A 13,753-nucleotide genomic window follows, 5' to 3' on the forward strand; every position below is an offset into this window, starting at 1 on the left:
TTGGTGTGTACTTCTTAGGCATTCATTTCTGAATGGGAACTTAGGAGCTAGGTTTTATCAGTTGTCTGCCATTAACTGCAGTCTGAAGTTGATTGCATATTATTGGTAGTGAGTTGATTTTCTTCTGAGAACAGCTGATTTTGATCTAAATGGAAGTTATTGTTCAAGTTCTGACAATCCACTGTAATGGAGAAATCCAATTGCAAACTCAAATTTATATATGATTAGCACTTTAACCATTGGGTAACTATATTGTAATTCTTCTGTGCATATATCCACAAACTTAATTACATATCACTTTTTTAAAAAAAATAAAGGGTGCTGCTCATATGCTAAATGAAGTTTGATTCCAAAGATAGCAAAAAATTATTCAGTACTACATGGCAAAAGACAGGTTGCACGTGTCTTTGAGTAAGGTATTTGCCAGCTGAATATTGTAGCTGTTGAATTTGGAATTCTCTGCCTGATGAGGTAGCCTCCACTGCTTCAGTAATTGTATTTAAGACAAGGTTGGATGGATTTTTGCATAGTAGGGGATTTAAGGGTTATGGGGAGAAGGCAGGTAGGTGGAAGTGCGTCCATGGCCAGATCAGCCATGATCCTATTGAATGGCGGAGCAGGCTTAATGGGCCAGATGGCCAATTCCTTCTCCTATTTCTTCTGTTGAATGTCGGTGGCTCCACGATACTGACACGTGTGCAAGCAATGTAGGTGAGGAAGGGAATAAAAGACAAAGAAATATTAGAGTTTACTTAAGGTTATTTGAGAACAGTCCTGATAAATTTGTTTTGTTGTGGCAGGGTGATCCGGATCAGCAGAAAGAGTTGGCATATGTTGGTTAACTTCTGCTTTCACGTTTTCCTTACGTGTGCGGTGTTTGTAATTGGCATCTATCAGACCAGAAATATTAGTGTTTGCCAGGCGGTAAGTAAAAATATTTTCATACTTCATAATTGTTCCGTAATGACAGGATTTTTTTTTTACCAGTAAAGTTTTGCAATAGGACAATTTTTTTCAATAACATCAATCGAAAATTGGTGAAATAAGAACCAACAAATTAGAATTAAATATCTCTGGAGATTAGTTGATTGGAAGTTCAGATATGAGACAGTGATCAAATGTATTTTGAAATAATGGCAGAATGTTATTGTCACAGTTCTTTGAAGATTGTGAAGATAATTTTGTTCTCATTCAGTTGAGGGAGGCCGTGCTGCCAGGTTGAAAATGTTCAGAGACTTGATATGGAATGTCATTTTAAGAGTATTCTAAAAATGTGAGAACATGCAGATAAAATAAGCTGTATTTCAAAATATATCTCTATACACCTCCATTATTAAAATGTTCCCAAGGTTCATGCAATTTTTCTGACCACACAAATCTTAAATTGATTAATTTTGTGGTATGTATTTACTCTGTCGGAAACAATGGAAACAGAAAAAGGTTCTCATCAGGGGAAGGAGGGTTTGTGATTTTAAACATCAGTTGTACAAGAAGCAAATTGGCATGCTTGCAAATTTTCATTAGTGTGTTGAGACCAATATTTTAATTACCATTACAGAATCACAACATTTTAACTTCAGTAATGCCACTTGTTGATTATTTTTGTGTAAAATACAGCAAATATATGTCCTTACTTGGGACTTAAATAGGGTGAGACATCATCTTTTCAGAAAGTCACCTCTTCAATTTATTTAGTGTCCAAGATTAGTAATTATTACCTAAGTATAAGTCTGTCAGCTGTAGTTCTGGGAACTATTCCTGTCTTATTTAAAAAAAACAAAATTTTACTGGATATCCATGCTGGGTCTACCTATTGATTTTGATTTTAATTTTGTTTGTCACGTGTATTTACTTTGGAAAGGCTCTGTTTCTAAATGGGAAGGGGAGCCTAATCTTGAGTTGGGAGAGTGAATTTCCATTGAAGTAGCATTATGATGAGAATGGAGGAAAAGTGTCAGTTGCTGGGAGTGCAGTACGCTTCTTAAATACTGCAGGCTCCTTAAATACTAGAGTTTCTTGATTTAATATGGGAAGAAGTTATTTCACGTTGGGGAACTGGGAGTTATGATTGCGATGTAATGTAAAAGCTCAATAAATAATACAGAAAAATGGATTGGTTTTTCAGTGATGGGTTAACCTGTAGGCACAAAGTTTGTTGTCTGTGTTTAGTATGTTTTACTCTGTAATATGTTTTATAACGTAATCATGAAACATAAACCCATTATCATAACAAGGCTTCCCACGGCTTTTTGACTGGCTTCCAGGTTATATATTTCTATATATCCTCATGTGTTAAATCTTTAAAAAAAATATAGGTTGGGATAATTCTACACTATTCTACTCTTGCCACCATCTTGTGGGTTGGTGTCACAGCACGAAATATTTTCAAACAGTTGACGAGGAAAGCAAAGAGAAGTCAGGATCCTGATGAACCGCCTCCCCCACCTCGGCCGATGCTAAGGTAGGCAGAGGCTTTCTTCATATTACATCATTCTTAATGTGCACTGTGTTTTGTTGTAAAACAGATAAAGCTACATTATCCCAAGATATCACAGTGTCAAAGTAATGGGTCAGCCAATTAGATTGAAATGTTGTTTGCACCCAGTGAGTGATGGATGAGTCTTTGCCTCTACTCGACTGTTCTGGAGACCTGGTCACTAAATATGTTTAAGATGAGGAATAGATTTTTGAATATGAAGAGGTATCCAAAGATAGGTGTTCTTGCAGGAAAGTGGCACTTAGTTAAAAGATTATTTATGTTATTCAATGGTGAATAAAGGGACTGGTGAATAAAGGCTCAAGGGACTGATTGCCACTTGTATTAGTTGAGTTAGGTCTTAATCGTACAGATCTTTTGAAGCTCTTCCGTTATTTTAAATGTGAGGTTTTTTTAAGTTGCTTTCACTGAAGAAGTAGCCACAACTGCAATAACTTAATAGAATTTGGAATGCACATTTATCTTGCTGAAGCGTTAAGTTATGAATCTTTCAAGTAGAATCATTGAGGAAAAATCATGCAGAAAATATTTAATTTGACACCACTTATTTACATACTAATCTATTTAAGAAACAATATAAACTTGCAGCAGAACCAAAACTTGAAAGTTAATTAATCAACGCAGGAGGGAAATTAGGATAAAATTTAGGGGTTTAGAAAGCATGGCTTAGAATATGTAATTCACTGTGATAAGGAAATGGGTGAGAAAAATCATTAGGGAGAAGTTGAAACATAGAGATGGACAGATAAATGGAATGTTATGTTGAAAGAGTTGGACAAGGATATCTGAGAAGAGGTTCAGCATAATGTGTTGTGACAAATAGTGTGCTTAGTACAGAAACAGGATATGTATTTCTGTTAACGCTAATCAATCAAAACATTGTGCCTTGCTTCCAAACATAAATTCAGTATTTTGCAAAGTAACAAGTCACGTACCTATTAAAACAGCAGGTTGTGTTAAATCTAAATTAATACATAGCCATTTTCACCCAGAAGCTAAAGGAAATCTCACCAGCTGTGAAGCAAGAAATAACAAATTGCCTTTGTGCTGAAATTGAATTTAATTAAGATGGAATAAACATACATGTTGCATCTCTGGTTGGTTAATCTAAATCTCATAAATAGTTATATCTGTTAGACATGCAGTTGTTTCATACTTTCCCTGATGAGCATTTCTTTAAAGGTTCTATCTAATTGGAGGAGGAATTCCCATCATCGTGTGCGGTATCACAGCAGCAGCTAATATTAAAAATTACGGAAGTAAAGTGAATGTACCATAGTAAGTAGTGTTTACTTTTTATCTTCAGATGTATTGTTGAGTGAACTTCCATTGGAATTGAGATGAGTTGGGAAAAGAAATTGACTGAAATTGTAATATTGAAAAATGTCACGTCCTAAAAACAGCTTATTGAATTTTGTTATCAGTTTAATGAATTACAAGTTAATGCAATATCTTTTTATCTGAAGAAATTTTAGAGACTAGGTATTTTGGAGCATTTACATTTACTAGAAATTACAGTTAAACCATTCCGTTGAGCATGCAAAAACTACATATTTTTATTCTATTTTCATGAAGTAGCTTTGTAATGGTTATATTGTAGGTCTAGAAAAATTAATGTTTTCTCATTCATAAGGCTGAAAATGAATCAGTAAATCAGAATTTGTGGACTTAGCCTAAAGTATTACCATAAATCCTAATTGGTTCCAAAGGGAAGAGAATATGTTACACTATCCATTTCAATGACATTGAATTGAGTCATTATGAATGTAGAACATTTTGAGAGCAAGGTGTGGGCTCAAGCTGATGTGTTGAGTGGAAGTTGTCTCCTTTGTTTTTATGTTATTATTAAAAATATCTACAAATTCAGCATTGATTTTGTAGAGTTCCCACTGCAATAAATTTAATTTTGTGGGCCTAAGCAATGAAACCATTGTCTTTATAGCTGCTTTATAATGGATCAGTGGGTGTTGAGAGAATCACAGAATTGTATCTAAATATTTATTAAACACAACTTAGATACTTATTTACAAAGAAAATTAATTGAAATAAGCAAAGGAAAAGCAAGAGCTGTATTTTTAGTTATCACATTTCGAAAGACACTAGTAACATCTGAATGATGTAATTTTTGTATTGTATGCCTACTTTGGTGTAGGGAAGTTACCTAATTTAATACTGAGCAATGGTCTCTGCTCTTCCCTCTGTGTCTACTGAACAGCTTGACTACTAGCATTCTGTCAATTTTAACCTATGGTCAACTTCCCGCATTAGGCAGGTGTGTCAGCACTGTACTAGCTGCCGCAAAACAACAAATTTCACGACATTTGTCGATGATAGTAAACCTGGAATGGCGCATAGCAATCATAATTTGTAATTAATGTTCGTTGATGGAAAAAGAATCCCAAAGCTGCACGTGGCTTCAGAAAACTAAAGACTAAATCAAAGGTTACCCAAGTTCAGCATAACTTGGCCAAGGATTGAAAATTTAAAAAATGCTCTCCAGAAACTGAAAAGCTGAAATAAAAACAGTAAATGCTGGAAGTTGGGTAGCCCGTGTAAAGCAAAACAGAACTAATTTCATATCAAAGAACCTTCATCAGTTCTAATCCCTGCTCGTGGGGTAAAAAAGCCCATGATGGTGCTGGCGATGTTTTGCGGGCAGCTCACAAAACTGAGTTATTCTACTAGATATACTTCCCTTGGACTACATTCACTGCAATCCGCACCCTGTAATTTCCTTCAGGAGATTTTAAACCATCTGATTGACCTGGCATTTTTGCAGTCTCCTAAAGGGTTCGGTGAGCTGGACTCCCGAGAATGCAGGTGCGCCTGCGGCAGCCATTACTGGAGTGGATGTGGGGCCGGGTTGAAGCAGTAGGGCATGGGCCTGAGAGCAAGAATTTAGCCGATGTTTAGCTGATTTAAGCACCAAGCCAGATTTTAAACTATTAGGGTGTCAAGACAGAGTGCAGAGGACAAAGTGGTGTTCAGTTTACTTGTCCTTGTCAGCCAAGATCCCCCACCTGAGCCCGTCCCATCTCCCTGGTTTTGACCCTGCTTCCTCTCTTCTCACTTCTGTCATTGGGCAGTTGGTGCTGGAGTCTTGGGTCCATGCTGCCAGGTTCAGGAGTAGTGTTTGTTCTGCGGCCATTGGGCTCCTAGACTGGCTTCACATGTCTCAGCACTGAACTGGCTGTGTGACTGTGGACTCGCATTCAGGGACTCTGTGGTTCACCTTCTGTGTGTAATTTGTTTACTTTTTTTATTGTTTGTACGATTTGTTCTTTTTCTCACACGTTGATGTTCGTCCATCTTTGTTGTGTGGGGTTTTTCATGGATTCCATTGTGTTTCTTTGTTTTGTGGCTGCCCTGCAAGAAGATGAAACTCAAGGTTGTATATGGTATACATTGTTAATAAATTTACTTTGAAATTTTGAAATGGAAGTGGTGCAGAGGGGTCTGGAGACAATCGGAATGAAGGGTTTAGGAAGGTGACATATTAAATCTCGTGAAGGTAGGGCAGGTAGAGAAAGGGGTGATTATGAATAGCATTAAGGAGGAGGATTAAATTTTTAGTTGAAATACTGAAGAACTGCAAGGATCAACAATGGTTGGCACATAGTGATGAGGAGGTGGACAGGAGTGAGTTCGGCTGTTTGAGTGATACTGCAGCACCAACCTTGCACTCAACGTCACTAAGACCAAGGAGTTAATGTGGACCTTAGGAACTGGAAAGTGGGAGAATATACACTAGTTCTCATCGAGTGTCAGCAGTGGAAAAGGTGAGCAGCTGAGTGTCAACATCTCTGAAGATCTATTCTGGGCCCAACATATTGATGCAATTATGAAGAAGGCACCCTAGCAGCTATATTTCAATAGAGGTTTGAGGTGGTCTGGCATTTCACCAGCAAATTTCTACAGGTGGTACTGTGGAGAGCATTCTGACTGGTTGTATCACCATCTGATTTGGAAGTCCAATGCACAAGATGGGAAAAAAGCTGCGGAGGGTTGTAAGCTCCACCAGTTCCATCATGGGCACTAGCCTCCCCACCGTTTAGGGCATATTCAGAAGGTGATGCCTCAAGAAGGTAGCATTCATTGTTTAAGGACCCTCACTGTCTAGGACATGCCCTCTTCCTATTGCTACCATCAGGGAGGAGGTACAGGAGCCTGTTGACACCCACTTGACGTTTTAGGACCAGCTTCTTCCCCTCTGAAATCAGATGTCTGAATGGTGCATGAACACTACCTCATTCTTTTTGCACTACCTTTTTTTTTTATTGTTACAATGTATTTTCTTGTGTGTTGTACTGCTGCTGCAAAACAACAGATTTCACAACATATTTCAGTGATACTAAACCTGATTCTGAATTGGGTGATGGAAAATTGGCAGTTAGACAAGTCGAGATATCAGACATTTTTAGAATGATGGAACATCAAATCCAGATATAATAGTGTATGTTTGAATTATCTTAGTGATGTGCTCTGGTAAGGACGCCACAGTAGATATTAAGAGGAGGGGATACTGGCATATAATGCAGGCCTACAGTTTTTTTGCTGCAAGCTATGTAGAATATGTTACACAAATTTTTTTACAAAGAAAAGTTGCACCATCTAGTGGTAATAAGTGAACTGCAGCAGTCATGTTGACTTCCTAAAAATAATTTTTAAACGAGGCTACATTTTCATTTGACTGGCATTGTGGATTTATCACACACTATTATAATTGTGGGTAAATGAAACTGCACTTATAATCTGAATGTTCCTTATAAAAATGTACCTGATAAGCTACCCTTCATTACTTGCTAATCTTATCAATCAATAAGTGGATGAATTTCAATGTTCTAATGTTTGACAAACTGTCCAAGGGATAGCAAGTGCTAACAGCAATCTTATCCGATTCAAATAATAAAATAACTACCTTCCTTTACCTCTATTCTAACACCCGTATTGTAAAGACAAGAGGTTCATTGTCACTGTGACTGCCTCTGTTCTTAAGTTGAAAAGTGTCACATGCGTACTTATGTATCGCAATGTGAACATTTTCCTTCAGAGTGAGCACAGTAGGATGGCTTGGAAATGTATTTTATGATAAATATTAAATAATTTACTTTTGAATACAAAGGAGCAGAGCCCACTGTCCCATTTTGGATGATCTATTCCATCTCTTCAGGTTTACCTTCTGAGACATTTGGACCTATTGAGAAAAATAGGTTAGTCTGTAATCCTCTCACTGTAAGCTTGTAATGAGTTAGCTATTACTGTGAACTCATCAGCCTAATAGCAACATAACTCTACAACGTATGGAAAATAATGAGAAGGCAATTTCCAACACGTCTAGGGTAAATATGATTCGGGTAAATACAAACGTTAAAGTTTGAATCTCCCTTTAAGAGAAAATGAGGCTGACACACCTATGCAAATTTATCATTCGCCAGGGAGCAATAATTTAGCTCACATCAGTATAAACTTAGATTAAAATTGCATTGACAAAATATTTTAAACTGTAACAAACAAAATAGGGCCCATTACATGTATTAGTTCACAGTGTGCACATAATCATTGGAGCTTATTGTTACCTAGTCAATTGGTTGGCTTCACTTTGTTTACTCATGATACCGAACATATCTGCCTGAAAGCACAGTCCAAGCAAAACATAAATAAATATCTGTGCAGCATCCAAGGACAAGACATCAAACATTCTCCAAGGTCGCATGATAACTAGCTAATTAAAAGTGATCTGTACATTCTCTGTGAGACCATTGTCTGCATGAGGATTTTCCAACAGCACTATCTGTCCTTCCAAATGGGTTCTGTGAGCATTTCACCATGCTCTTTACTCGTGTTTGTTGTCCGTCTCCATTCTTTCATCTTTCTCCTCCTCCTTCCAAAACTCCAGAAAATGGCTACCCCTGATCCCTCTAGAATGTTTCAGGGCATCTTATTGTCCAAAATGTTAACAAGACAAATCTTATTGGCTAATTCAACAAGCCTCACTTATCAATCAACTGAATGACTCAATTGTATAATGTAATTAAAGGAACACATTGTATTTTAAGAAAATCTGCAGAAAATAAAATACCCAACAGCATAACTGTATTAATAAACTAAAGCATGGTCTTAAACCAGGGTATTACACATCAGAAGTATCAGTGACAAAGGATCTAGTGTTTTTACGATGTAGATGACACATAAATTCTTTTCGGGCTTCCAGCTGGGACTGAGTGTCAATTTTAACTGAGGTTTTGATGACGAACTCCACCATCTTCATCAGGAATGATGCCTGGGCATGTCTAGTTGGGTAAAAGAATACGCTCAACTCCCGTTGTCCATCCCTCCTGATTTTTTAGTCCTCAACCAATCAGGATTCCGCTGTTGTAATCATAATCCTACTGGAATATGATTTTAAACAAGGTGAGACAGTGAAAACCTGATTGGTTGAGGACTAACCAACCAGGAGGGATAGACAACAGGAGTTGAGTGTATATATATTTACTGGAATAGACATGCCTAGGCATCATTCCTGACGAAGATGGCTGAGTTTGTCATCAAAACATCAGTTAAAATTGACACCTGGACCGGGGTGGAAGCCTGAGAAGAGTTTATGCAGTATCAGAGACCTCAAAGTGCAGAAATTTGTTTTAATGGTATGTAACAAAATAAAATTTTTTAACTATGATAACTTTTAAACATGTTTTAGAATTGAATAACTGGACTTTGACCTGAGTTTGAATTTTTTTTTGGAATACACTATCTTGTGGATTAATCCAAATGGTTTTGCATTTGTATCCATTTGCTCAGTGCTTCTATTCTAACAGAATTATGTTTCAACCTTTTTGCCTTTCAGCTGCTGGATGGCTTGGGAACCCAGCTTGGGAGCATTTTATGGACCTGTTGGGTTTATCATCTTCGTAAACTGCATTTATTTTCTCAGCATATTTGTGCAACTTAAGCAGCACCCTGAACGGAAATATGAGCTGAAGGAATCAGCGGAGGAACAGCAGCATTTGGCGAATACAGACCACGGAGAATCGAATATTAATGATTCAACCTCAACATCACAAGCAAACTGTTCTGTTGTTTCATCCTCTGCACTGGAGAATGAACACACTTTTCAAGCACAATTGTTGGGCACATGTTTGTCATTGTTTATGTACATTGCCCTGTGGGTATCTGGGGCATTGGCAGTATCCCAGTACTACCCTATGGACCTTATATTTAGCTGCCTGTTCGGGGCCACAGCTTTGAGCCTGGCTGCATTTCTCATACTTCATCATTGTATTGGCAGAGAAGATGTCCGCCAGTGTTGGATGACCACTTGCTGTCCAGGGAGGAGTACTTATTCCATTCAAATTAATGTCCCACCTACAGATTCTAATCATGCTAATGGTGAAACTCCAAAACTTACCAACAGTAGCACGGAATCCTCCTGCACAAATAAGACTGCTTCCAGCAATAACAAACTATCCCAAGGATGTAAGCTAACTAATCTTCACATTGCTGCGGTACAGAACCAGCATGCCCCTTTGGCAAGTAACTTATCAACACAGCTGGATAACAGCCTTACAGAACATTCAATGGACAATGATCTGAAAATGCATGTGACTCCTGTGGAAGTTCCATTCCGTTCTAATGGACAAGTGAACAGGCATCATAAAAACCGGACTAGGGCCCATCAAGCTCATCGGCACAGCAGGCTGACAGTGTTACGAGAATATGCATATGATGTACCTACAAGTGTGGAAGGGAGTGTATATAATATCCAGCCAAGGAGTAGGCACAGTAACCATGAAAGTCATCATGGCATTAGGAAGTCTCGCTCCACTTTTAGAGACCGTCATCAAAGCCGCAACCAACCTGATGGTAGTGATATTTGTTACACACTGCCACAGTGCAATCAGAATACAGTAAAGAATGGAGTTAGTAGTAGTAGTAGAGAAAGCAAGCAAAAACCAATAGTGACTGAACATGAGAACAATAAATCTTATGGCCTTAATCTGGCCAGTCAAAACGGACTGCTGAAAGGCAGTGGTCAAGATGTTCCCTTGCTAAGTGCAGACAGCACTGGAAATGTCAGAACTGGATTTTGGAGAAATGAGACTACCGTGTAGTTTGCGAAAACTCCTTAATTTTATTAAAGCAAATAAAACTGTGACATGCATTCCTTTCCAATTAAAATTATTGTAAAAGTTTACAGAATTGTTTTGCATTGTGTATTGAAACTGAAGGTACTGTCATACATCTAGTATGTGAAGCTATAAGTTTCTTGTATCTAATTTTATATCTTTTTAAGAGACCCAAGGTTGCCAGTTTTGTGGAGTCACACTGAATACAGTTTCGCAGTTTCTACTTTTGTAGCATTTAGTCCTGTTTTGTTACACATGACTGGATGTTCTTATACATAAATTTGCATGAGAAATAGAGCTCAGAAGCATTGGGCATTACATGCTTCTCAGCATGTAATTTTCTAAGTAATAAAAGGTTTGCCTTGTGACACAATTATAAGAGTCTGAGTGTTTTAGAAAATCAAGCGGATTAAGCAATTTTATGCTTGCTTTCAATTTGTAATGTAAAATTTTAACAAATATATTTCCTATGTACTTCACAGATGCTATTTTATCTCATTGATTTTGTGGGTGGATGGATACATGACTTTAGTTCTGAGGAAAAGACCAGAAAACTGCTAGATTAGCACTGTAATAGCTAAACTGAACTGGTTTGATAAAATTAGAAATGGAAAGAATTAGTGCAAGTTTTGCTGCTCACTATGATTCACTGATCACAATTCACTGCTCACTTCTGATGGGATCAGAATTTACATTGTTCGTGATGTTTGTTTATGGCGCTAGTGAATTGCTGCAGGCTCTGGACTGCAGAACAATGTCCCATCATAAATATGCATCTTCCAAAGAGGGATAAGATGTGACTGTATAAGGAGCTATTAAACCAGTTTTCAACACATTTGTTTTTCTAGTACTCTTTAAACATAGATTAGATCAATAATCTAATTGCTGATTTGCAAGAGAATCCCAGATCTTTCCATTGCATAAAAATAAGTGATTTACAACTGAGTTTGAGCAGGTTTCAAAATTAAATAATCTTCAAATCTCAGTGCATGAAATTTAACTGTAGTGTGGTTTTACTTGGGCAATCACTCAATAATTTTGATCCTATTATTTACTATGAACGGTTTGCAGGACTAACTCAGCTAGTGCCCTTTGTAGTGAGCAGCTTGGTGATGGGCCAGTACTGCGGGGAATGCCTATCATTTGAAAGGCAATATATTTATGAAAGATGCAGGAAGGCACTTCAAGCATTTAAGTTTCCTCACTCAAGGCCTCAGTTCGTTTGCGTACATTGGTCACACCAAAGGGATTTAGAGTCACTTGAGCTGCAAAGAGATGGTAACTTTGTTTTTGAAAGCGATGTCAAGTTTTAAAACTGAAGCTCCTTGAAGCAGTTGATGACCATACTCATTCTCATATTGAGATAAGGACTCAGCCTCCCATCTCTCCCAGGCAAAGAGGCAAGACCAAACCTCCTCACTTTTGTTAATGTGTAACTTTTCAAATGTTGCTGGTGAACGCAGCAGGCCAAGCAGCATCTATAGGAAGAGGCGCAGTCGACGTTTCAGGCCGAGACCCTTCGTCAGGACTAACTGAAGGAAGAGTGAGTAAGCTCTTCCTTCAGTTAGTCCTGACGAAGGGTCTCGGCCTGAAACGTCGACTGCGCCTCTTCCTATAGATGCTGCTTGGCCTGCTGTGTTCACCAGCAACTTTGATGTATGTTGCTTGAATTTCCAGCATCTGCAGAATTCCTGTTGTTTAACTTTTCAAATGTGTCTGCATTCTCATCCATCCAGTTATGAAATCATTGTCGTCGTTTCTCGGCCTGCTCTGATACACTGACCAAAAGTGTTTCCCATGAAGTAATCCAGTTTCACATCCATGTATTGTTTCTCATTGTTTATCTGAAAGCAATACCAGCTTCCACTTACAGAAGAAGAATCCTTTCTCTTGACACTTTAGTGATAATCTGCCACTTTGCTTGTCCAATGTACATCACTGCAAGAGCTGAAATTTCCTCTAATTAAAAATAATAATAAACAAACCCATTGTTCATTCTTGATAACCCAAATTTGCCAGCTGTCTAGAATTGTACAAAACTGGTTGCAACCCTAATGCCATATTTGACCCAGCTTCTGACTAGGTAAATCATCACATAGATGACTTATTTCCAATAGCATTCCCTAAACCTGGGCACTAACCTCTACTCATTTGTTGCTGAATACTCATGTCTGCCTTTATTGCCTTGTATAGTATTCCAGCACTTCTCCAGACATCCTCCCATTTTCTTCCAAGAACTTCAATTTGGTCGTGTCCTATCATTTGCTGAATCTGTTAGAGCTGCAGTTACTGATTAAGCTGAACTTGCTGTGTTGATTTACTGTAATTTGGGTCATGCTATTTTCGATGGCTTGCTGAATATGGTAGAGATCTGACAATTATACTGCATGTGCAACAGAGCTTTTGAAGGTCTCGTATTTTTGGAAAATTTACTCCATTCTCATTCAATTGAGCTAAGGTAATTGGGGAAATATCTGGTATCAATCAGTGATTTTTGGTCAAGTATCTTCCCCTGCTTCAACAGCATATCCTGATATTTTATATGCAGCAGAGCACATTCCCTTCTTGTGTTCAAACTGCCTCATTACCAACCATCCTCACAGCAGCGCTGTTCTCAGATCGTCAAAGCCATCCATTGCATACCATCCGTTACCCACTATACTTCTTTATCAAGGGGTCTGTGGAGTGAAGTATTTGACTGTTTCTCATTCCATGGATGCTGCATGACCTCTGTGTTCTCATCAGTATTTTCTAGTTTTGTTTAAATTCAGACTTTGCATCATAATCATCCTCAGCTTTCATTAGAACTAAAACCTGAAGTAATTTATTCCATCCTTCTGCCTCTTATGGGGATGACAGTGTTGTTATAATTTTTTAGTATCCAGGAAGGAGAATCTTAAAATTAGAGAACATAGGTTTAAGGTGAGAGAAGAAAAGTTAAAAGGGACCTGCGGGCATACTCATGCAGAGTGGACAAGTTGCTAGGGGAAGTGTCTGAGGCAAGTACACTATCAATGTTTGAAAGACACATGGATAGGAAAGGTTTAGAGGAAAATGGGTCAAACATGGAGAAATAGGTGGCTTAAATGTGCTTGTTGACCAGTATGGACAGATTGGGCCAAAGATCCTGTTA

The 13,753-nt window shown here is 38.0% G+C and overlaps 1 protein-coding gene across 2 annotated transcripts in view; it reads left to right on the forward strand.

Moving 5' to 3' along the window:
* Positions 1–11,495, forward strand: part of adgra3 (adhesion G protein-coupled receptor A3) — a 119,849-nt gene extending 108,354 nt beyond the window's left edge. The window contains exons 16-19 of one of the 2 annotated variants that reach the window (XM_063043368.1): positions 801–924; positions 2,316–2,461; positions 3,680–3,775; positions 9,342–11,495. In XM_063043368.1, the coding sequence (XP_062899438.1) occupies positions 801–924; positions 2,316–2,461; positions 3,680–3,775; positions 9,342–10,605 (1,630 nt within the window). In that variant the 3' untranslated portion in view covers positions 10,606–11,495. The remainder of the gene's footprint in view (positions 1–800; positions 925–2,315; positions 2,462–3,679; positions 3,776–9,341) is intronic. The other variant, XM_063043369.1, reaches the window with a different exon arrangement.
* The last annotated feature ends 2,258 nt before the right edge of the window (positions 11,496–13,753 follow it).

Source organism: Mobula hypostoma, chromosome 3 (genome assembly GCF_963921235.1).
Source record: "Mobula hypostoma chromosome 3, sMobHyp1.1, whole genome shotgun sequence".
Lineage (NCBI taxonomy): Eukaryota > Metazoa > Chordata > Chondrichthyes > Myliobatiformes > Myliobatidae > Mobula > Mobula hypostoma.